This window comes from Schistocerca serialis, chromosome 7, assembly GCF_023864345.2.
Source record: "Schistocerca serialis cubense isolate TAMUIC-IGC-003099 chromosome 7, iqSchSeri2.2, whole genome shotgun sequence".
Classification (NCBI taxonomy): Eukaryota; Metazoa; Arthropoda; class Insecta; order Orthoptera; family Acrididae; genus Schistocerca; species Schistocerca serialis.
The window spans coordinates 258,084,822-258,108,208 of NC_064644.1; the positions used below are offsets into that span (position 1 = coordinate 258,084,822).

Genomic DNA, 23,387 nt, shown 5'->3' on the forward strand with positions numbered 1-23,387 from the left:
GAGGAGGTTGTTCTGTAACCTCTACACAGTGTGGCAGCTGTGCAGTCCCAGCTGGGTGAGATCTTCTTTCCTTTTCAGGTCTCACTCATTCTTCATCTTTTCTATCCACCAAAGTTTCGACTCCTTCTTTGCAATACTAAAATTTTCCGTCATGGCTATCAAGGCATGAGTTCTGTAACCATTCTATCCACCGATTAGTGAAAAAAAACCTAATGTGACAAACCCAACAGTGACATAAACAACAAAGAAGTATGAAGTAATTAAGATACACATGTATTTGAGTAACAAATATGTATAGAACCCTGGTAATATTGCAAGTACAAAGTGTTGTTTTATTGGAAATGGCCCACCAACAGTAATTTAAAAAAGATATACAAATTCGTGTACAAGCAGGATCTGAAGTGGCAGTGAAACCTATTGTATGCTGTAGAGCTAACTAATTAATAGTAAAAAAAGATTGCTTAGTGTTATGAAAAATATGCAGATAAGTTGTAAGAATAAACTCACCTTGTGTAGCAAGGAATGGCAGTGTAATAGAATTGAACAGTGTTTGTGGTTGAGACGTGAAGGACACGTCCCTGAAGTATTTATAACGTTGGAGCTGGCCATTATTTTGGAGTAGTATGTGACAGGACACACCTACAAGTATTGAGGTTATGAGTTGCAGGCGTGAATGCAACCATAGGTACCCTTATGTTAGATGAGAGAGAGCAACTCATGGTGTCCTATAGGTTTAAGGAATTTAGCATTACGCTCGTCCATACTTACTTAATGCACTTTAGTGGTAGGTCGAGAGAGACTACATGTGCTTCCAGCGTCCGATCGAGTGGAAATGGATTGCCACGTGAGCAAACTGATCAGCTGCAATACACTATAGATATGAAATAAATGTGCTATCCTATACTTTAAATGTTAATAGAGTGAGTGTTAAATAAGTACAAACACTAGCAACATAATTGATTAACATAATGGCAGACGTGAAACGTTATTTATAGCTCAGCATAAATACACTTCGATGAAGTTGGTTGGTTGGTTTGGGGAAGGAGACCAGACAGCGTGGTCATCGGTCTCATCGGATTAGGGAAGGATGGAGAAGGAAGTCGGCCGTGCCCTTTCAGAGGAACCATCCTGGCATTTGCCTGGAGTGATTTAGGGAAATCACGGAAAACCTAAATCAGGGTGGCCGGACGCAGGATTGAACCGTCGTCCTTCCGAATGCGAGTCCAGTGTCTAACCATCGATGAAGTAAGTACATAATTGCAGATGTGGAACTGACACAGCAACAGAGGACCAATAAGTGGATTTAGTAGTCAACTAAACGTAGTGTGTTTTGAACATTCAGAACTGTACTATTACCACAAGTTACTCACATGTACAAAGAAGCTGAGAAGACAACTACTAATCAAATATACTCATACTATCTCTAAGACTAAGGTAATCGAAGATGAGTCAGTTACGTAAATAAAATACAGATTTGTCAGGAATGTACTGAGCATTGGTTCAGTGTTCCGGCCCAGAAATAATAAATTGAAATTAAATAGGATTTATGATTGTATGCCTTGAGCATAAATTTTCTCTAGTACATGACTAACGGCGTTTTGAGCCATTTGTTCACCGATTTTATGACAGTTACGTAACCGCGAGAGTAAAGTTGAAAAAGTTCTGTTAACTTTGTTCCAGTAACATACTGAAAGATAAAATGTATATATCCCCATTTCATTGTGACCCACCCTCAGATATTAAGTGAACAGAGTCTGAGACACTCTTTTTGTTTGTTCTACAGGACAAACGAGATAATGGCAGCCTGGTAGCTGCGTGAAAGCTTGGAATGACTTGGACACAACTCACAGTGACCGCTCCCCTTTCCCCATGTAAGTTAGAGTCGACGTGAAGGACGCACATCATAGCAACTTCCCCTCCTCTACCCTTGTGAATGGAAGTGTAGAACGCCAGCCAAAGCGGCTACAACCACGTGTGTAAAAATGAAATTGTCATGATTTGCGAAATTTTCTTTCAGGTTTAGAAAAGACTGCTAAGATATAATTATCTGTTTATGTATCATGAATAAATTTGTTATTTTCTTTGAATTTGTGTATGTAAAAATGTATTTAATGGATTTAAGATTTTCATAATTTTACATATTTTATGTGTTTGTCTGTCTAAGGCAATATGTATGCCAAAGTGTTTCATTGATTTTGCTTAAATTTTGAGTGATAATGTTGCTTAAGAGGCAGTGAATATGCCAGCAATTTAAATAATTGAAGTAGGTAATCAGTGTTCTTTTAATATTTCCATATGTTTACATTTCAATTTTAATTTTTCATAGGGAGTTAAGCTTCCCTTTTTGTAATTAAATTTTTTTTTCGTTCATTAACATTCAAAAAAAAATTTAAGTAGAGGGTGATGTAGGGAAGCAGCCTACTCACGCCTTATAAAATTCTCATCAGTCTTTCCATTGTGTGCCAGCCTAGTCCGCTGTAACTAGCTCTGACGTCATAAATGTTGCGCAATACTTTAAAAAATCGAGTAAATAACCTGAAACGTTTCTAGCATGTCAAGAGTAATACTAAATCAATATGTGTTGAATATCAGTTCAATAACTTTAACCATTTTCGAAATTTGGACGTTTTTCTGTAAAAATCATTGGCGCAACAGAAAAGAGCTAGAAACTTAAAAAATTATACTTAGATTCCTTTTTCATAATAATTTACTAGAAACAGTATTTGGGATCTCACAAATTAAAATTTTAGTTGAAATTCATGATTTTCTGGCCTTTGTCTTAAAAATTAAGGAAGCAAGATAGATTAAGTAGGCGAATAAATAAGGCTAAGATGTTGAAATTTAAGTAGAAGGGAGATCCGCTATAATCATAAAGATGTGAGAAGTTTCAACTGAATAACTATAAAACTATAGCGATAGCGTATTTCCAAAGGGCAAGTTCAGAGCTCGTCTACTGTGTGTAGTCTAATTAAATTATTTTTCTCGCCCAAATCAATTGACTTAGCCACGTCAGACTTTTATTATGATTACTTACCTGTGTGCTGATTGCACATTTAAATTGAGAGCTTCATCGGCTATCAGCAAAGGAAGCAATGATTTATTCGATAACTTAAAGTGGTGCATTACTAGCCCAGCATCTAGTCGGGAGAGCCGATTTGATCAGGCGTTCCCTTAGCCGTCCGCACCGCGGCTTTATATATAAGAACGCTGCGCGAGAAAGAAAGGCCCCAGTTCTCTCCAGACACTGATAAGCACACCATCTGTGCCGGGAGTCGCGTAGCATCGGTAACATTGCTATAAACAGCCTCGGATGCTGTAATAAGTAACTCGGGATACGCGTAACCATGAATTCATTTTCGAGTGAAGTGTTAATTCTGGGATGACTTTAATGATCTATCTTCAGTTTGCGTATGTCGTATTTTCACGTGCCGCCGTGGGACAAACATTCTACCATTATTTAGCGTGGCGTTTGATGAACATTATCATCAAATTACGGCGAGCATTCATTTAAACATTTAATTTGAACAGTTATAGTTGTATCCGCGCATCAGACTCTGAACTGCTCTGTTAGTTGGATTGTGTGGATTCTGTTTGGTCTGTGACTTTCAGAATATAGTGAGCATTTTTAGAGAATCGTTTTTGATTATGAATCCCAGATAATCTCCTAATTCCTCAGAGCTATAAGCTGTAGCTATAAGTGTATTTCTCAGATGAAGTGGGCACTAGGAATTCTAATTGCAGGCTTCACGTTTTGCTAATCACTTTCTGGTTGCCAATATTGTAGTTAGAGAGCCAGTGTTGAGAACGGCAAAAGACAGCATAGATAATAGGAACATTTATATAACAATTAATTCCACCCGCCGCCCCACATATGGTTAATCGGCCGGGAAATGCATCTTTTCTACATAAACATTCTACATTTTATAATACCAATAATTCCACCCGCCGCCCCACAAAGGGACTTACAGAGCTGAACAGTTTTGTCATCTGTGACAGGTCTGGTGATTATAACTTTTGGGACAGGCTTAGGAATATTACTATTATCAATACAGAACCTACTTGTATAGTTTAAAGATACAGAGTCATGATCTGAAAATGGAAACACTGCAACATCACATGATTCTTCTGTAGTTTTAAAGTTGACAGAAATGTTGTCAAGACATGCTTTATCTCTTGTGGGCCTGTTATTGATTGTGTGCAAATTGCACTGTCTTTTTTTTTTCAACTCAGTCACAGTACGTTTATGTGTTGTTATATCAAAATCTGCATTCAGATCTCCACCAATTACTATGTAATAATGCAACCATCTGGTCCCTCTTAGTACATCTAACAGCATTTCCAATTTTTCTAGAAATACATTGCTGATACCCTAAGGTGACCTGTAAAGGGATACTATTACTAACTTAAAATTGTCCATAACTATACCAGTGACTTCAAAGTTCTGTTCCTCACATAAATAATCTAAGTCCAACTTAACAATGGAGCAGCTGAATGACTGATTAATATATATTGCCACACCACCTCTTATATGCAATTTTCTACAGTAACTATTTGCTACATTATAGTTATCAAGTTTGACAACTGGAAGTACACTCTCAGTAACCCAATGTTCACTCAGACATAAAATATCAAATTTGTTATCTAGTCCAAAAATGTTTACAATAAATTCTTTATCTATTAGTCCTTGAACATTCAGATAGCAAATTTTAAGATCATAATTGTTGTTCATTTTAGATTGAACGTTTTGTTGAGATGTTATGAAATTTGTTACACTACTTATCTCATGGGCTTCTTCATCTTGCTGCCTTCCACTAAAAAATCATTCAGACAGAGAGGAGGTGCTGTTTTCCGTCTACCCGTAACACTTGATGATGCTTCTCTTGCTACGATTCTCTTTTCTCCTTTTAGAGGCACTGTAGTTACTGTTGCTGATGAAACTTCTGCTGTTACTGCTATTGTTACTTCCTTTTCCACTGCTGATACTGATAATGCCACTAGTGACTGTGACGCTTTACATGTTCGCACAGATGTAACTTTTTCATCATAGAGTGTATCTGCAGATGTTTCTTCCTCATATGCTGTTGGTGCACTTTTCTTTTCTGTTGTCATTGGCAGAAAACCTGTTGCAGGTAATGCTATTTTTACATAGGCATCCTCTCCTGCTGTCTATCACCTGGAGAATTTCTTTGGCCAGCACTTTCTTGCCTATGTTGTTTCTTTGCAGTCCATGTCTAGTAAAATGCTCTCTTACTGAAGTCGTTGCTTCAATGAAAGTTGTGTGCACAAAACAGCTACAAATCTTCCTGAATTTCCGATTTGTTGCGATGATTTCTCTGTTTACACACGAGTCTTCTGTTAAGTCGTGTCTGTAGGGAATGTTTACAACAAATACCTTCGCCTGTGAAATTTTTCCTAGCGACTCTTTCAGTGTTCTTACAGGTTTCAGGCCTTAAATGATTATTCACTGGATTATTAAATATAAGCACCCGTACGCGACATTCACAAGTAACAGCCCGTGACACCGTACATCACAAATTCAGGAACTACCTGTTCCACTACAGGTCGTTTCTTTTAGTCCTGATGGTAGAGTGCATCCATATTTTGTATGATACTATTCTGACAACTGCAAAGCGAGCTTCGCTTTTGAGTTTCCTCAAAGATTACTCAGATATAATACAGCGCAATCAACGATATAGTTATCGAAGTCATCTACAGCTAGTGCTAAATTTCCCTAGCGAGATTGTACATTTCGAAGATATAAGTAGTTCTCGGTATGCTGATAATCGCACTTTGTAAAGCCAGCGATATAATTTGTAAACGTGTTACACGTTAGGCGAAATTTCGCTACTTTTTCTCAGCCACATTCTCCAAAATTAAAACGATGAAAAAGTAACATCTGCTAACAGATACTGGATGAAACCGTGGAGAAAACCACACAATAAAAAATTTTCACATGAGTTACTGAACAGCTGTTTCTTCAACGCGCTCAGTAAAAACAAATTGGCATGAACAGAAATACACTATACAATCAAAAATAACAATTACAACTGGAACTTAAAACTCTGGGATACAGCATAGGAAGCGGAGAGGAAAAGCAATGACGTCTTCAACTTATCCCCCACTTAGGTAACTCATAATATTGGGGGCAAGTGTTTGTAATCCTAATAGACTCTGACCCTAACCTATGGCTCGCGTATTTTGAGTAACCGTACTTATGGCTTCGGGTTTCGGAACAACTTCTAAAACATGTAAGTCTGTTACGCGAATTTTATAATATGTTTTTCAAATTAATTGCGGGAAATAAAACTGACGAAGTTTGTGATCTCCATGAAATATGTAAGACTTTGTCAAGCAATAAAAACTTGAAAAAAGGGCTTCTTCAGTCAGGGATACGGTTTTTTTAGTCGGTTTCTAATCCATTGCCCGTCACGTTGTGTTATGTGAAAATAAATCGTCATCCCTATAATTTTCTCAGGCTCACGCTGCCTTTTTTATTAGTTCTGGTTCCTTTACAGGCCAGAGGCTATCATGGCTAGCGAAGAGGTATTACTCAGAACAAGCTCTGCCGAAAATAACAACGCACTATACCATCGTACCAAGAGATAGTGACCCACGCTGGAAAGGTAGGTATTCATAAAAGTATTCAGTTTAGTTAGCTCTTTGCATGAGAAATTCATCAACACAAATTGTGTTTACCCAATATGTGCCCATTGCATTACAAACATTTTCATGTCAAAATTTTGTTAGAAATAACAATTTTTTTGTCAGTGGCATACCTGTTACCTTTAACTTTTGTGAATGCAAGGTATAGGCTGAGGGAGAAGACATAGCAAAGTACATAGAGAGGAAACTGATACAAAGGACATAAGATGATTATCCAGGCATTTTGCTTTTCTTAGTGATGGTTCAGCATTGTGTACTGAGAACTACCGTACTGGCTACGAAATACTGATTTAGGAGTGCACAAAAGTATGTCTTGGTTATCAGTCCGCAAGTGATTTGGATAACAGTCTTTAATCAAGTAAACAGTGTGAAATAGATGTTGTGAACAGTGGTGTCAAATTATACATCTGCAGCTTTGAGGAGGAGACGGGATGTAGAAATTTCAATGTGAATTATAGACTTCATGTGTGAAGGAAACATCCAATGAATACTATTACATTCATACTTGACCGTTTTTAAGGAACCAAATATGGGTCCACCTTACATATCTGAATCCTTATGTATAGAGCTAATCAGCATTTAATAGGCCCTAAGCTGTGTTACATTTCTAAGAACATTACTTGAAACGTTACATATGACGGTTATGTTATTCTGAAATCAACTGGGGAAAGTAAATGATATTTCATTCCTGATCCTAGCACAAAGATTATTGAATGCTAATGCTACAGTACAACGATGTGTGATGAATAGTAATAGGCCTACAGTTGAATTATTTATTGGTTGCCAGGCACTGTGAATGAAAATGTTAGAACTCCATTTGATATGTGCTGCTTGTACTTGACAGTGTAAAGAAGACATTATACAGTTTCAGTATCATTCCTGCAGTATTTTGATAGTACAGTTAGTTCTCTTGGAAGGTGGGATTGCACTGAAATAAAAGTGTAGGACCTACATAAGCATTCTAGTTCTCCCTGTAAACTGAAGATACAGTGTAACCTTCACTATGAAACCACGTTCAGCTATATTCAACAACTATGAGCATGCATTATGCATAAGAAATTAACAAATTCAAGAATAAATAACTGTGATACAATGAATTAGTAAGTACGCTGTTGCTAACAGGTTGTTATTACTGGACTGAAACTGTAATACGCATCTGTGAGATTAGTTAACTGTGAACACTTTCAGCTGTGTATGCTAAGGTGAATTTGGATCTTTGATTGGAATGCCTGTGGCACCAATAACTATCAGAGTTTTTGAACTGCCGTTTTAATATTATTAGAAAGTAATGCAGTTTGGAAACAAGGCCCTTGTGGCAGTTCACATGTTATGCTCCCTCATTCTGAGGTTATTTCCATGCCAGAGGCTCAGAATGTTAATGAAACCCTCTGCTTTCTGTCACTGGTTCCCTAAGTTAAGAAAAGAAAGCTAGTAGGCTATACTGGTTGCTTCAGATGTACTGCACAGTTTTCCTCTGAAACAGGGTGTCCAAATTTTTCAGGTAAAATACATTTTAAGCAAACTGAATACAGGAAAATAGAATGGTATACTTTCATGGCCTGGATACTGTTGGAAAATAAACTTACACAGGAATGATTGGAGCTCCTTATGACAGAAAGGCTTGTAAAACTGGATGAGAAGTGTCAACATTTTTGCAGAAATGTATCAAAATACCAACTCTACTGTCTGGATGGAACTGAGAAGAATTTTCACAGCATGAAAGTGGCAGCAAGTTGGGCATATTTTGTGACATGCTCTAGACAAAGCAGTTCACATAATTCTAAAAACATCTTTATGAATGCAGTTACATCAACATTTTAACTATGACTCACTTGAAGGGATTCAGCAACTTGAACTGATACTTCACAAATAATTCACCATTTGTGTGTACATGGTATCAGTAGCTGCTCTATAAGTTATAAATAATTGTACTTTGTACGCAATTACTGAAATGCACTTTTTAGTCGCAATAAATGTATCATTTTATTCACATAAAACTTTGACCGTGCTAGGGTTTCCTTGTACATGTCTTTGATTACAATGTGGGTGTTATATCTGCATGTATGTTTCACTAGAATTTTCCTTTTTGCCACTGGTGGAGATCTACGAATGAATACACTTTCTACTACTACTATGAACTGGAAAGAAGCTTGAGGTGGGGGTGGGGGGTGTTGCGGGGTTATGAGTGGACCTTCATTGTATTCTACCAAAAGGGAATGTAAACAAAGCATGAAAGTCTGCCAGTGAAATAGTGCCGACATCTGAATCTCATTAGGTGATTATTAAAAAAATTTATTTTCCTTCAGATAACGCAAATGCTCAAAACAGCTGTTCCATATACCTTCCCACTTCAGGCTTGATGGAATGTACTTGCCTCTCTTAATATTTTTCAAAAATCAAAGTGCTGGGCAGACTTCTGAATACATACTCAGTGAGAAACTCTTTCAGGCCAAAAACCAAACATTCAGCAGTGGATCTCAATATAGGATTAACAAAATCTGTCTTGAAGGAGTTTAAGGTGTGTAAGAAGAAAAAATAACACAAATAATGTTGACATGGAAAAAAGGTGCTGACCCAGAAAAAGGTGCAACAAAATCACAGGTGGGAGTGTCTGTTACATGTTTTGTTTGCATTATAAGTTATTTTTGTCCATTCAAACAGGTAAACAAATTATAGGTGGAGCACATAGAAATCCAAGACATACTAGGTTTATATGGAAATGAAACATAGTTGTCATTGGATAAAACAAATGTGTGATTCTACATGTCGTAGTGTGCAACGTTAGATACCTTCGTAGGGTAGACAGATAAGAGAATTTAAGAGACAAACTGATAGTTTGAGCTTACATATAGTGGGAATTAGTGAAGTGCAGGATTATGTAGAACAGGACCTGTGTAGAGGTCAGTACAGGGTTATCAACACAAATCAAACTGGTATGGTGCATGGCAGAGGGTAACCTGTGCCACTACTAGTCATTTCCCCATCTGTTCCACTCAAAATAGAGCAAGGGAAAAACAACTGTCTTTACACCTCCATATGAGCCCTAATTTCTCTTATCTTCGTGGTCCTTACATCGTTCGGCAATCAGCTTCAAATACTGGTTCTCTAAATTTTCTCAATAGTGTTTCTCAAAAAGAAAGTTGCCTTCCCTCTAGGGATTCCCATTTGAGTTCCCGAAACATTCTCCGTAATACTTATGTGTTGTCTGAACCTACCGGTAACAAATCTAGCCGCCTGGCTCTGAATTGCTTTGATGTCTTCCTTCCATCCGACCTGATACAGACTCCAAACACTCAAGCAGTACTCAAAACTAGGTCACGCCAGTGTTCTATACGCAATCTCCTTTACAAGTGAACCACTCTTTCCTAAAATTCTCCCAATAAACCGAAGTCAACCATTTGCTTTCCCTACCACAGTTTTCACGTGCTCGTTCCACTCCATATCGCTTTGCAATGTTACGCCCAGGTATTTAAATGACTTGACTGTGTCAAGCAGAACAGTAGTAATACTGTATCTGAACGTTATAGGTTTGTTCTTCCACCTCATCTGCATTAACATACATTTTTCCATATTTAGGGCTAGCTGCCATTCGTCACACCAAGTGGAATATGCAGAGAGAGGAAAAAAAATAATCCTGGGGTTCACTAGCTGGGGACTGGTAAGCGCTGTGGAGAGGTGTTGTATGTCACAATGGACAGGGATCTTGGCTTGACTGCCCAGATCACGAATATGATACAAGCGTCTATTAAAAAAACCTCAGTCTCTAGATGTGCTGCGTGCCAATGAGGTGCATGGCTGTTGACATGGAACAGTCGTTAGCGGACAACCTCTGGGAAACCCGCTGCACCTCAGTTGTATAAGGCTTACACAGGCAAGTGGGACCCTGCCTGGGTGGACTTTCTTCCCTAGCTGCTTGTGGGAACACCATGAAGCCTAAAGCTCGTGTTTCTACAGTCAGCAGCTTGGGTGGGCCATTGGGCAGTATTACCACCCAAAACGCTAAGTGGCATCATGTGGTTAGACCACCTGGGTTATCTCCAACTATCAACAACAGTAAGAAAAGTAACAGACCACATCCTGTGGTATAAAACGTTTTTTTGTGATGAAACATGTGGACAGTTAAAGAAAAAAAAAAAATAGTCACCGTTTTATATCCATAAAGCTCTTGAGGAACTTGCAGGGCTACTCGAATCTATCAAGAGGCTCCGGAATGGTGCTCTTCTGCTGGAGACTATGGAGGCTCCCCAAGAACAGAAGCTGTTGAATGCCAAGATACTTGGAGAGTATTGCATCACCAACGAACTGTACACTGGGTTGATAGTGTTAATGGTGTTGTAACAGGTTGGGACATTATGGATGTGGATACAAAAGAACTGAAACAGGAATGGGAAACTGCATGGGTGACTGAAGTCCAAAATGTTACGAAAAGGGTTTATGGGGAGCTCCAAAAGTCAGCATCATTTGTTCTGGCATTCAGTATGCCCTATTTGCTGGACTATATTGCAGCAGGATTTCTCCACCTTGAGGTAAGATCAATATGTCCCAAATACAATATGCTGCTTATATAAGCGCCAGTGCTTTGGTCACACCACTGTGGGTTGTAATGGTTGGACTGCATGTGGATGCTGTAGCAGTGCGGCACACAAACAGTTTCCAGTGCACTGTGTCACCCAGGTGCATTAATTGCTCCCAAGCCCATTCAGTTTGGAGCAGGGATTGTCCTGTCTTCGCTGGGAAAGAAAAGATTCAAGAAATAACAGTTAACCAACATTCCTCTTACTCTGATGGAAAGATGAATTTAAGGCCACTCAGCCACCAAGTTGCATCAAGTATTTTGTCTTGGCGTTGAAGCAGCCTGTCCAGAAGGTCAGTGTTAGCATCCAGACTACGACTGTTGAGCAGGGCACATCTACCGGCACCTGTAAATGCAGCTGCCAGCTTGCGCTGCTGGTCGCTGTCGCTGAAGCATTGAATGTTGCCAAACATAATGTAAGCGTGAATAGCAAACATTCACAGCAGACATTGGAAGAGATCCAGCAGCCTTGCCAATGTCCCCAAAATCCAAGCTGGAGACAAAGGTCAAATGGCCAAAGCAGTCTGCTCCAAAGCATCTAACCATGCGACCTCTTTGCTGTCTGATGGATCTGAAGAAGATCATCCCATCACCAGTATGGATGTCAGAGCTTATCTCAGGGTACCAGCAAGGCCCTTAAGAGACCCCCCCCCCTCCCCCTTCCGGTGCCACAAGGATGACCTGACTAGTGAAAGGTCCAAGGGAGGGGTCACTCTGTTTGTCAATAATGCACACCACTCCTCTGCTCTCTCCCTCCCTACTGACCTGCACGTGGTTGCGACTGAGGTTCATTTATGTCTGAGGATCACTATTTTCTCACTATAATTACCTCCACATGATGTGATTGACTCAGAGACTGTAACAGGTTTTATAGAACAACCCCCATGAGCATTTCTCCTACTGGGAGACTTCAATGGCCATCATATGTTGTGGATTCAACCTCCCTTGCTTTCAGGGTCAGGTATTGGAGAGCCTCATGATGTCTGATGAGCTGTGTGTCCTCAACACTGGTACTCCAACTCATTTCTGTGCTGCTACAAGATAATTCTCAGCCATTGATCTCTCTTTCTGCTCTCCAGCCCTAGTGGACTGTGTTCAGTGGGAAGTCACTGACGGCCTTCATTCCAGTGACCACATCCCCCTCTATGTTCACTTACTGGATGGAGCTGTTAGCTGCCTATTCTCCATGTGGGAGCTGGATTTGGCACTGTCTGCAGCTTGTGATACTGCACCCAGTCATGACCACTTGTGATACTGCACCCGGTCATGACCAAATCTAGTACAGCCTGCTTTGATATTTGTCAGCAGCATCATAGGAAATCCTCCTCACATGTTTTAATCTTACATGGCAGACCAGCAATTTTCCCAACTCACAGAAAGAGGTAATTCTGATACCTCTTTTCAAGCTAGGAAAGGACTGACTTTGTCACAGTAGTTACCGGAGCATCACTTAACAAGCTGTATAGGAGAGACCTAGGTGCGATTGGTTAACTGTTGCCTGGTTTGAATGTTGGAGACCAGGCAGCTCCTAAGTCGCTCTCAGTGTGGATTCAGGAGATTTTGATGCACTGTCAACAACGTGGCTGTGCTAGAGGCGGTTAATCAGCAGGCTTTCCTACATAAACATCATTGTGTAGGTATATTTTTTGATATCAGTAAGGGATATGATACTACTTATTCTAGGGCAGCTCCACCAATGGGGCTTCTGTGGTCATCTCCCCATCTTTATTCGGTCCTTCCTACTAAAGCCCTTTTTTGGAACCAAGTCGGTGACGTGCTGTCGAATAATTCCAAGCTGGAGAATGACGTTTCTCAGGGCAGTGTTTTAAGCATTACCCTCTTTGCCGTAGCCATAAACAGTATCACATCTACTGTACGGAGTCCTGTACAGTGCTCCTTATTTGTGGATGATTTTGCAGTTCCTTGTTCTTCCTCTAGTATTGCAACAGCAACTCTTCAGTTGCCACTTACTTTGGAGAGGCTGGAGGAGTGGGTTACAATGACTGATTTTATGTATACTGCAGAAAAGTGTGTGTATATTCAGTTTAATCATTCTTGTCGTATTTTTAATTTACCTGACTTGCATATGTGGAATACCGTTCTCCCTTTTAAAGACTCTGTGCGGTTTTTGGGCCTCATTTCTTCCACCAAGCTGTCATGGTTGCCACACTTGAAGAACCTAAAGGCATGTGCCCAGAAGGCATTGAACATTTTGAAGTGCAAGTTTTATAGGGCTTTTGTTTGATCATAGCTGGACTGTGGGTGCACAGTGTATGGGTCAGCGAGGCCTTTGTACCTGAAAATCATTGACGCTGTACACCATGAGGGCATCAGGCCATCCACAGGCATTTAAAGTACCAGCCCCCTATCCAGTGTTTGTGCTGAGGCAGGCAAACTGCCACTTACCATCCAACGACAGCTCCTCAAGGAGCACCAAGCGTGTCACCTCCTTGCTACTCCCAGTTCCCCAGCATACCATACTGTGTAGCTCGTCTAGCTATGGAACATCTTTTTACGATTTGTTCACAGGCGGTGAGGCCATTTGGGATTTGTGCAAAATGTGTGCTGGAGTCCCTTGGTGTGGGGGATGTACAGGTTCACATCGGGGGGTTTTAATCGACTGCCACCATGGTTACTGCAAAGGCCCAGAGTAATTTTAAATTTAGTGCAGTACAAGAGAAATTGCACTCCTGCTTCCATTTTTAATGATATTTTCTGGCATTTAATGTGATATTTTCCGGCATTTTAAAGGAGACCACAATTATCTAGCTGTCTTTGTGGACAGATGGACAGATCTAAACAGGGGGACTCTATTGGATACTCTGTTGTTTTCCCAAACCCTGTCCTCAAGATTTGGTTGCCTCCAGAGTTCCTGCATTTAAATCTGAACTATTTGCCATCTTGAGGGTGCTGGAGCAGATGAGATGTGCCGTGCCTGCAAAATTTCAGTCTGCTCTGACTCCCTACAACAGCTGGGGAACGTGGTGTCCTTCTTGCCAAGGAGGCATGTAGTGATCCTCAGCTAATTCCATGTGCCATACCCCTGTATGCTATCATCTCAGTCCTGAGGTACAGAGTCATGCATTGATGGGGTGACGAGTGGCTGCAAGTGACAGGCAATAAGCTCCGTCTCATAAAGCCCACAACACAGCCAAGGCATACTTCATTCCAGCCATGTTGACGGGACGAGGTCCTCCTTACTCGTCTTCACATAGGTCACGGCCCTATGATGTGTGGCTTCTTGATCCAGCGAGAGGACCCTCCAATGGGTGGTGCTTGTGGCGTACTGGTTACTGTGCACCACATGTGTTGGACTGTGTTTTTATTTTCTGATTGGCAGGTCATGGTGGATTTTCTGACAGGTCTGCTCTCTATTTTAAGTAAAGTTCAAACAAATGTTGTTAGAGTTTCAAAGTTTTTTGAATTCTCCACCATCTTTCCCAAGATTTTAGGGTTTTAATGTGTTAACTGGCTGACTGGCTCACGCGTATTTTTTGTAAGTGGTCAGCTAGTTACATTCCCCTGTGCCTTTCTTTTAGCTCCTTTGTAGTTTTACTTGTGTTTTAATCCCATATATAGTTACTTTTACTCCTTCTCCATTGCTTTAGCCATATGAGATAGTGTGACTATAGTCAACTTGAGTGCATGAGATTTTAATGAGTGTAAGGGTGCTGATAACTTCGCCATTGAGCACCCATAAACTTCAACGACACACACACAAACACACTGGAAAAAATGTATGGCAGATTTAATAAAGAATGTAATAATTCATGTTCCTATGAAGACAGGGGCTGTTGGATATAATTAATCATTTATTCATTAAAGGATCATTTTACAATGCTTTCAGATCTGATGGCTTAATATAATGAAACCATAAGCCATAATTACATACATGTGAAAAAAACACATATATTTAATGAGAAGAGGACGGGACACGTGGTTGGCTTTGGTCTTTTTGTAGGAACAATCTAGGCATTTGCTGAAAGTGATTTAGAAAAACTACTGAAAACCTAAGTCACGACAGCTGGAGAGAAGACGAGTCTCCATCTTCCTGACTCTGAGGTCCTTGACCCAACAAATGCAATGCATCCCTCAGTTATAACTAACATACAGAACTCAAGACACATGCCTTTTGTGAGCAGTTCATCCATTTGAGCCACACAACTACAACCTGAAGACAGTCCTAAAGCTTTGTCCCGCTTCTAGTTCCTGTGTAGCTGTTCCAAACTGTACGACGCTGTTTGTCCAACAACTATGAGGGACACAACACTCTGAAGATTCTGCTTCTCCACATCATCATGGTTCTTACCCATGCAGGTGAAATTTCTTTATCTTAAGCAGTGTAAGCGCTGCAGGGAATATCTGTTAAGACCTGAAACTTATATGCTGGGCGACTATGACTGAATTCATTAGTTTTGACTAGTCACAGATGTTCACACGGTTTCAAATTAAGGAACATATACTGTACTACTCTCCTACAGAATGAACATAAATTTATAGTTTTGTTAAACACTTCGAGTATTTCTCCTCATTAAAGAATTACTTCAGCTTTTCTTTTAATTCATGTTACACAGATGTCAATATGGAACGCTATGTTGATGAGACAGACATCCTCATTGTTGGAGGTGGTCCAGCCGGAATGTCTGCGGCAATCCGCCTAAAACAGCTCGCAGAAAAAAGTGGAAAGGAGCTACGAGTAACTCTTGTAGAGAAAGCTGCAGAGATAGGTGAGAGAATATGCTTTTCTTTGTTTTTATCTTATTTTGTACTAAATACCTCTGACCAGATTACTGAAATGCTTCATTTGACATTATTATAAACTGTACATAATGTTATATTATAGTTATCTGTAGAAATTAGACTTAAGTTTTAAACACAATAGCAGTGCCATTGACACAGCAAGGGAGTGGGACCTAGGTATTTTCAAAGAATAATACAAGCAACATTTCAGCAGGTCAGCTATAGAAAGTCATAGATTAACTGGTAGAATGATAACACACGTATAGGAAATTGACCACTTTTTTAGATTTTTAAAATTAAATTTAATGAATGTAAAGTCAATTAGTGTGGCATATTAAAGGATAGTGGATTATGGTAAATAGGTTGTATAACTTAACTGTTGATTGGAACATGACAATGATCTGTTTCCTAGACTTGAAACAGTTTATTATGCAGGTATCACTACTGTGATTCTCCAGCTGAAAGAGGCTCTTACTCAATAGTCTGAAGATGATCACAGCAGCGGTCGAAAACGGTCACCTTAATAAATATAAATCGTGATCAAGACTGTTTTTAATAGCAAATAAAATTAAACACCTGGCATCAATACAGCTCATCTTATAGTTAACCCAAGCAATATAATTTTATGTAATATGTTTATCAGACTGATATTTTATAATGGATTGTTGGCCTTTGTAAAGTATCACTACTACAAAGTAGTACATAAAATTACATCGCTTGGTTTATATAATGTCAGGAGATTCCTATCATGCTAATTATTATCATTAAATTCATGTTGGTTTAACTACAAGACGATCTGTGAGGACCTTTTGGATATTTTCACTACCTTTGGTGCCCCAAATATGCTTCATTCTGATGATGTCAGAGAATTTTGTAACCAAGTCCTCCAAATTTAATTTACGTTGTGGAACGATATAAAGATAGTCCAGTCCATGGAAAGCTAAGGCAAAGCCAGTCTTGGAAGACCAGTCAAAAGAGCAAATAAAGATGTTGAAAATATATTATCAAAGTGGATGGAAACAAATAAAACTTCAAAATGGTGTGAGGGATTAAGGTCTGTGTGAGCGATGAAAACTAGGGCTTATCATGAAGGGATAGGATTTCACCATATGAAGCCATATTTGCCACTCCAATGAAAATGGGCACTGCCAACTCAGTTTTTCCAAGTCATTTAATAAAAAATGTAAACACTGAAAAACGGTGTTAAAACACGACGACGACTGACTCACAAGATAGGAAAGATGGTGGTAGAGGAATTGATTCCAGTGAATCAGTACTGGAACAGAAGGAACACAGGTAGAAATAGGGTTGTAGCAGATAAGAAGTACCAGAGACATGGGCTTTGATGACTGTTAACACCAAGGCACTGGCACAACTGATGGTTGTGACAGGATGCAGACAACATCCAACCGTGTTAATAAAGAAGGTCTTCAATTACATTCAAAGAAAATTAAACCAGCCTCATGCAACATAATTCCAAAACCTTCATTTTGACAGAAAGTGAGAATTAAAGTAGGCTTTTAGATAAAGGCCGCACAAACATTGATGCATCAATAATAGCAGTGGAGATAAACATTCACAGTGATGAATTTTATCAGCTTGGTACCAAAGTGGACAAACTGAAGTTACTGTACAGTAGGAACCTTTCATCAGTGTTGAAGAAGTAGGAAGAGAAGAAATTAGTGTACAAGAAGTGATTGCCAAACTATCTTTCATTGGAGGTGAAGGGTTCAGAAAGTGCAACAGTATTAAAAAATGTTCAGCTAAAAAATGCTTGTGCAAATTGTATTCCTTGTTATATAATTTTAAATACCACAACAGTCAACTCTTTATGTAACAAAGATTAACATTTTTATACACTTTTGTATAATTTTTCCACTTATTTTAATAAGGAATACTGTTTTTTTATAATCACACTATAATGCAAGAATATTTAAATAATGTAATTTTAGGATCAATAAAAAACTGGTTTTACCAGTTTGCATGGGTAAATCGTAAGATTTGCCAACATCTCTTGGTGAAAGTTGAAAATCTATGCATATAATAAGAAATTTCAGACTATTACCACACTTCAATGGGAGATGTTAGGTTTTACCAGTAAACTGTAGGATTTACCAGTCATCTTACTTTACAGTATCATGTATACTATCAAACCCTGCTACAATAGTATATGCAGTTCTGTAAGCTGTTGTATGTTGCTAACATGAGAAAAAATGTGTTTTACATTTTACATCTGAAGATAGCTAGATTTTTAGCCATTAATAGTAGTACATCCAAATAAATAAGCTTTCATGTGTGACCTTGACTCAAAGGATTTTCAGTCCCTATCATGAATATAAAAAATTTGTAACAGATCACCTATCTTCTAGTTGATGATGTCGCCAAACTTAACAAATGTTTACGTGAATTATCACTTTCCCAAAGAAACTGGCAGTTGAAAAAAGAAAAAATAAAAGAACATGGGAAGGTTCATGGTAGTTGTAGAGTGTGTTAATTATTGGTTAAATTTTCATGCAGTATAATTAATTAATTTTGGAGAATATTTGAACTTAATTTTGACTGAGTGACTAGTATTTTGTGGTATTTTTTCTATATTATCATTATTTAGTGAAAATATGAATATTCATTCAGTTTGGATTGAAAGTTGGTTTTTGGCTTGGAGTATCACACGCTTGTGGGGAAAAAAAAAATTAACTCTAGGTACTTATACATGCTTTCAGTTGCTTGGGCACAGAGTTGAAACCAAACAGAATGTATGACAATATCACAATTGTTGAACAGTTAACGTTACTTGTAACTGTGATTTGCAACATGATATAAGATCACAAGGAAAATTAATAAGAGAAACATTGGTGGACTGTTCTCAGAATTCCAGTCAAGTAACTGCATTCAATTTTTGATCAATTTCTCTGAAATGTGGGACATTCTTTCTTCATTTTTACGCCAGTATTAATATTCCTAGGTGTACAAAACATATTGATTCGTTCCTCTGTGACATTCCATTTACACAAAGTGTAACAAACTTTTAGAGTCAGAATTATATGAACTGCACAGTAACTCTAAATTCATTGTTTTCAGATTAATGGCAACAAACAAATATATCATGAGTTTTTGATGAGCAATGCTTGTGAGGCGTGTTTGTAAATTGCTTATATTTCGTAACAAACACTTGCCTGTCACATTCACATTAACTAGCAGAAAAAAATGAACAATCATCTGTGATGTGTCTACTGTGGAATTTACCGTTTATATAAAGTAACTGTCCTGTATCAACCACTTTCAAAGAACTGTTTAACAAGAGTCAATTATAAAAAAAAGGCAGATAAACCTTACTAGCATACATAAGTTCAAACATCCCATGAACCTGAATTAATACAAAGTATACCGTATTACTGTTACTGATATGAAGTAAGTGAAAACTGAAAGACTAGGGCAAGCTGTTCCAATAAGAAAACAATTTTGTAAGTCAGCTGGCACTGTAGAACACATGACAAGAGAAACATTTGCGGGACCAAGATACAGTAAATGACAAATACTTAGTACATCACTGACATGTCCGCCCCCGGTAGCTGAGAGGTCAGCGCGGCAGACTGCCAATCCAAAGGGCCCGGGTTCGATTCCCGGCTGGGTCGGAGATTTTCTCCGCTTAGGGACTGGGTGTTGTGTTGTCCTAATCATCATCATTTCATCCCCATCGACGCGCAAGTCGCCGAAGTGGCATCAAATCGAAAGACTTGCACCAGGCGAATGGCCTACCCAACAGGAGGCCCTCATCACACGACATTTCATTTCATCACTGACATGTTAATGTGCTATAAGTTTTCTGAATGGTTGCATAGTATGTGACAAATAATAAATTATGCAGAAGAGTGATACAAAATAATTAAGAAATATAATGTTATTGGAACATCAAGTCCACAAATCCTATGTGAAATCTCACAACAAGTTCTTAATTAAACAAGTATAGTCACAATTACTTAATAATCATAACATTATCAGGTGACCATGAATTCACACCATAATTGTAAATATATAATACTAAAAAAACAGTACACAATAAGAATTACATAAAAATTGTGTGTTAACAAATAGAAAAAATTAAACACTAATAATCTTCTTCAAGTGCTAAATCAGTACATGCATTGAATAAGAGAGTAAAGAAAATAAATTACAGGAAACCCAAAACTTCATTAGCAAATGCTGGATATGAGCTTCCTTAGCCACCTAAAATGCTATTCACGTACTGGTAACTAAAACATTAAGTTGAGTGAAGGTTAAATTGATTACTGCTCTGAAGCTGTCTGCCTCAGTATTAAAATCCTTTACTGAAGTTAATGTGGTAAGTGTTTCGTCCAGTACAGAAATGAAAATTAAAAACTGTTTTTAACTAACTGTTGCTGACTCATTACCTATGACAGTATCCACTGACTACAACTTGTAAGTAATGACCTCCTTGCACCCCTTATGAAGCTGAACATAATATAAAAATTTATCTTGCCACAGGACGGGAGGGGGAGGTTATAAGTAGCACTTAATATCAAACTAAAAAACAATAACAAGTTACATACAAGCTGTAGAATTTGGCTATCAGTATAAGATAGGTAGCTGGATTATAAATAAAGTTGCCTTGATTCTGAAATACTCCTTACTTATCAGACAGAAAATGTTTTTAATTTCTTTCTGCTACATAAAACTGTTGATTTGTTCTATCTACAGGAGGGCATATTCTATCTGGAGCATGCATTGAACCTGTAGCTCTTGATGAGCTTATACCTGACTGGAAGGAAAAGGGAGCACCTCTTAATACACCTGTTAAGGAAGACAAATTTGCATACCTTACAGAGAAAGGGAGGATACCAGTCCCCATCTTCAGCTGTAAGCTACCTTTGATTCTTTATGCATTGCAATTAATGTAGTATTCATAATGCAAAACAGCTCAAATGTGAGCAAAGTTAAAATAATTGTAATATTATTTTGCTATTTTCAGTTCACTCATGCCATCCATATATAATTTTGGCAGTGTCAATTAATTAAACATGTATATTAACTGTATTAAAAACAAGGCCATTTTGGAGAAAATATGTGGTTACCAACCACTGTAGAAGTTCTCCCTAACACTTACCTAATTTAGTTTATTTTCTATGTATGATATAAATTCTACAAAGATATAATTATATACAAGAAATAGTCCCAATTCAATGTGTTTTAAATTTGTAAAAAATATTTTATATTTGACAAAAAGTAAGACAAATTGATGTGTCATATTATAATAATTTTTTTGATGGAAATGTGGGAAAGTAATTGCACCACATGCCAGCTATGCTGCAACGTCCTGCATTTTATATAGGTATGATAATTAACTACATCTACAGCTTGAATGGCCACTACTAACACATGGCTAACCAAAAGCTTCACCTTCTACATCTACATACATACTCTGTAAGCCACCGTATGGTGTGTGGTGGAGGGTATATGGTACCACTACCATTCATTTCCCTTCCTGTTCCACTCAAAAACAGAGCAAGGGAAAACAGACTGTTTGTATGCCTCTCTGTGACCCTACTTCCTCTTATGTTCATGGTTCTTACACAAAATGTACATTGGTGGTGGTAGGATCATTCTGCAGTCATCTTCAAATGACACTTCTCTAAATTTTCTCAATAGCTTTCCTTGAAAAGAACATCGCCTTCCATCCAGGGATTCCTATTTGAGTTCCTGAAGCATTTTCATATTATTTGCTTGCTGATCAAACCTATCGGTAACAAATCTAGCAGCCCATCTCTGAATTGCTTTGATGTCTTTCTTTAAACCGAACTGGAGGGGATTCCAAACACTTGAGCAGTACTCATGTTCTATATGTGGTCTCCTTTACTCTCCTAAAATTCTCCCAATAAACCAAAGTAGACAAACACAATCCTTAAATGCACATTCTATTTCATATTGCTTTGCAATGTTAGGTCTAGATATTTAATCAACCTGACTGTGCCAAGTAGCACACTACTAATGCTGTATTCAAACATTATGGGATTGTTTTTCCAACTTATCTGCATTAACTTACTTCTTCTTCTTTTTTTCCCATTTAGAGCTAGCTGCCATTCATAGCACCATCCAGAAATTTTGTCTAGGTTATCTTGTAGCACTCAACATAACAACGAAAATAATCAATTTTGGACAATATAATGTAATTGGATAGATAAAAAAATCTACTCACCAAGTGGTGACAGCAGACCACAAAAAGAAAAGTTTTGCAACCCCAATGATCAGTATTTCTTCTTATTCAGTCCAGTAAGGCTCTCCTGACTCATGGTTTTTGGTCACTTTTCAGAGCTCTATTCTTTTCCTTAAACCTCTGCAGTCCTTCCCTTCACCCCTCTTCCTACCCCTGCAGCCCTTCTGCCAGGAGGACGAGCCACTGGCATTGGCTCCTGCCACTGCTTGATGAGTAGATTTTTTTATATATCCAGTTACACTGTATCACCCTACAGTCACTCACGACAGCACCTTCCCATACACCTCATCATCAGACAACAGCTGCACACTTCCCCATGGCTCTCCTGACGATAATGTTGTCTCTGAGGAACACTCACAATCAAGGTGAATGTACTGAGTCCTATTACTTAAGAAGTCTTCAAGCCACTCACGTATCTAGTAATCTACTCTGTATGTTTGTACCTTCGTTAACAGTTTGCAGTGTGACACTTTGTCAAACCCTTTTTCAAAATCAAGGAATGTGGACTCTGCCTGTTGCCCTTCATCAATAGTTCTCAGTATACTACATCTATGTTCATGCTTCTCAAGTCACCATGTGGTGTGTGGCAGAGGGTTTGTTATACCACTGTTAGTCATTACCCTTCCTGTTCCACTCACAAATAGAGCAAGGGAAAAACAACCATCTGGTTGTTGACCAAGGTGTACATCACAACAATGTTGTCTTTAAAATCTGCTTAAAAGTCAATGCTATTAGAATTTCTTAACTACGACATCAGCTCCACCCAACTACACAGATTTGAATTATCCCTACACCACATTCTCTATTTTTATGTACTCTATAGCTCTGGATTAGTCCCCATCTACAGCCATTATCTTTCTACTTCCTTGCCTTCAGCTTTTATCCTCTCTTATTATTTGCCATCCATGTGCCTTCAGTCCTCCATCACTCTCAAATCTTCCCGTTCTCTTCTTTACATGTTTCTTCCCTCTCCCCTAATCAACTGCATGCTTCAGTAACATCTCATCAATGTCAATGAGTAGTACTGCCATGACACAGCAGTGGACAGGGTGGGAGATGGAGGGGCAAAGAGAGAGAGAGAGAGAGAGAGAGAGAGAGAGAGAGAGAGAGAGTTAGTTTTCTGTATGCATTATGTGCCATCTGTGATTCATCTGTAGGTACAAATGATCCAAAAAAAAAAAA

The 23,387-nt window shown here is 38.5% G+C and overlaps 1 protein-coding gene across 1 annotated transcript in view; it reads left to right on the forward strand.

Moving 5' to 3' along the window:
* Positions 1-5,963: 5,963 nt before the first annotated feature.
* Positions 5,964-23,387, forward strand: part of LOC126412440 (electron transfer flavoprotein-ubiquinone oxidoreductase, mitochondrial) — a 107,173-nt gene continuing 89,749 nt past the window's right edge. The window contains exons 1-4 of the mRNA XM_050082038.1: positions 5,964-6,248; positions 6,516-6,623; positions 15,811-15,963; positions 20,693-20,851. Coding sequence (XP_049937995.1) covers positions 6,215-6,248; positions 6,516-6,623; positions 15,811-15,963; positions 20,693-20,851 — 454 coding nt within the window. The 5' untranslated portion in view covers positions 5,964-6,214. The remainder of the gene's footprint in view (positions 6,249-6,515; positions 6,624-15,810; positions 15,964-20,692; positions 20,852-23,387) is intronic.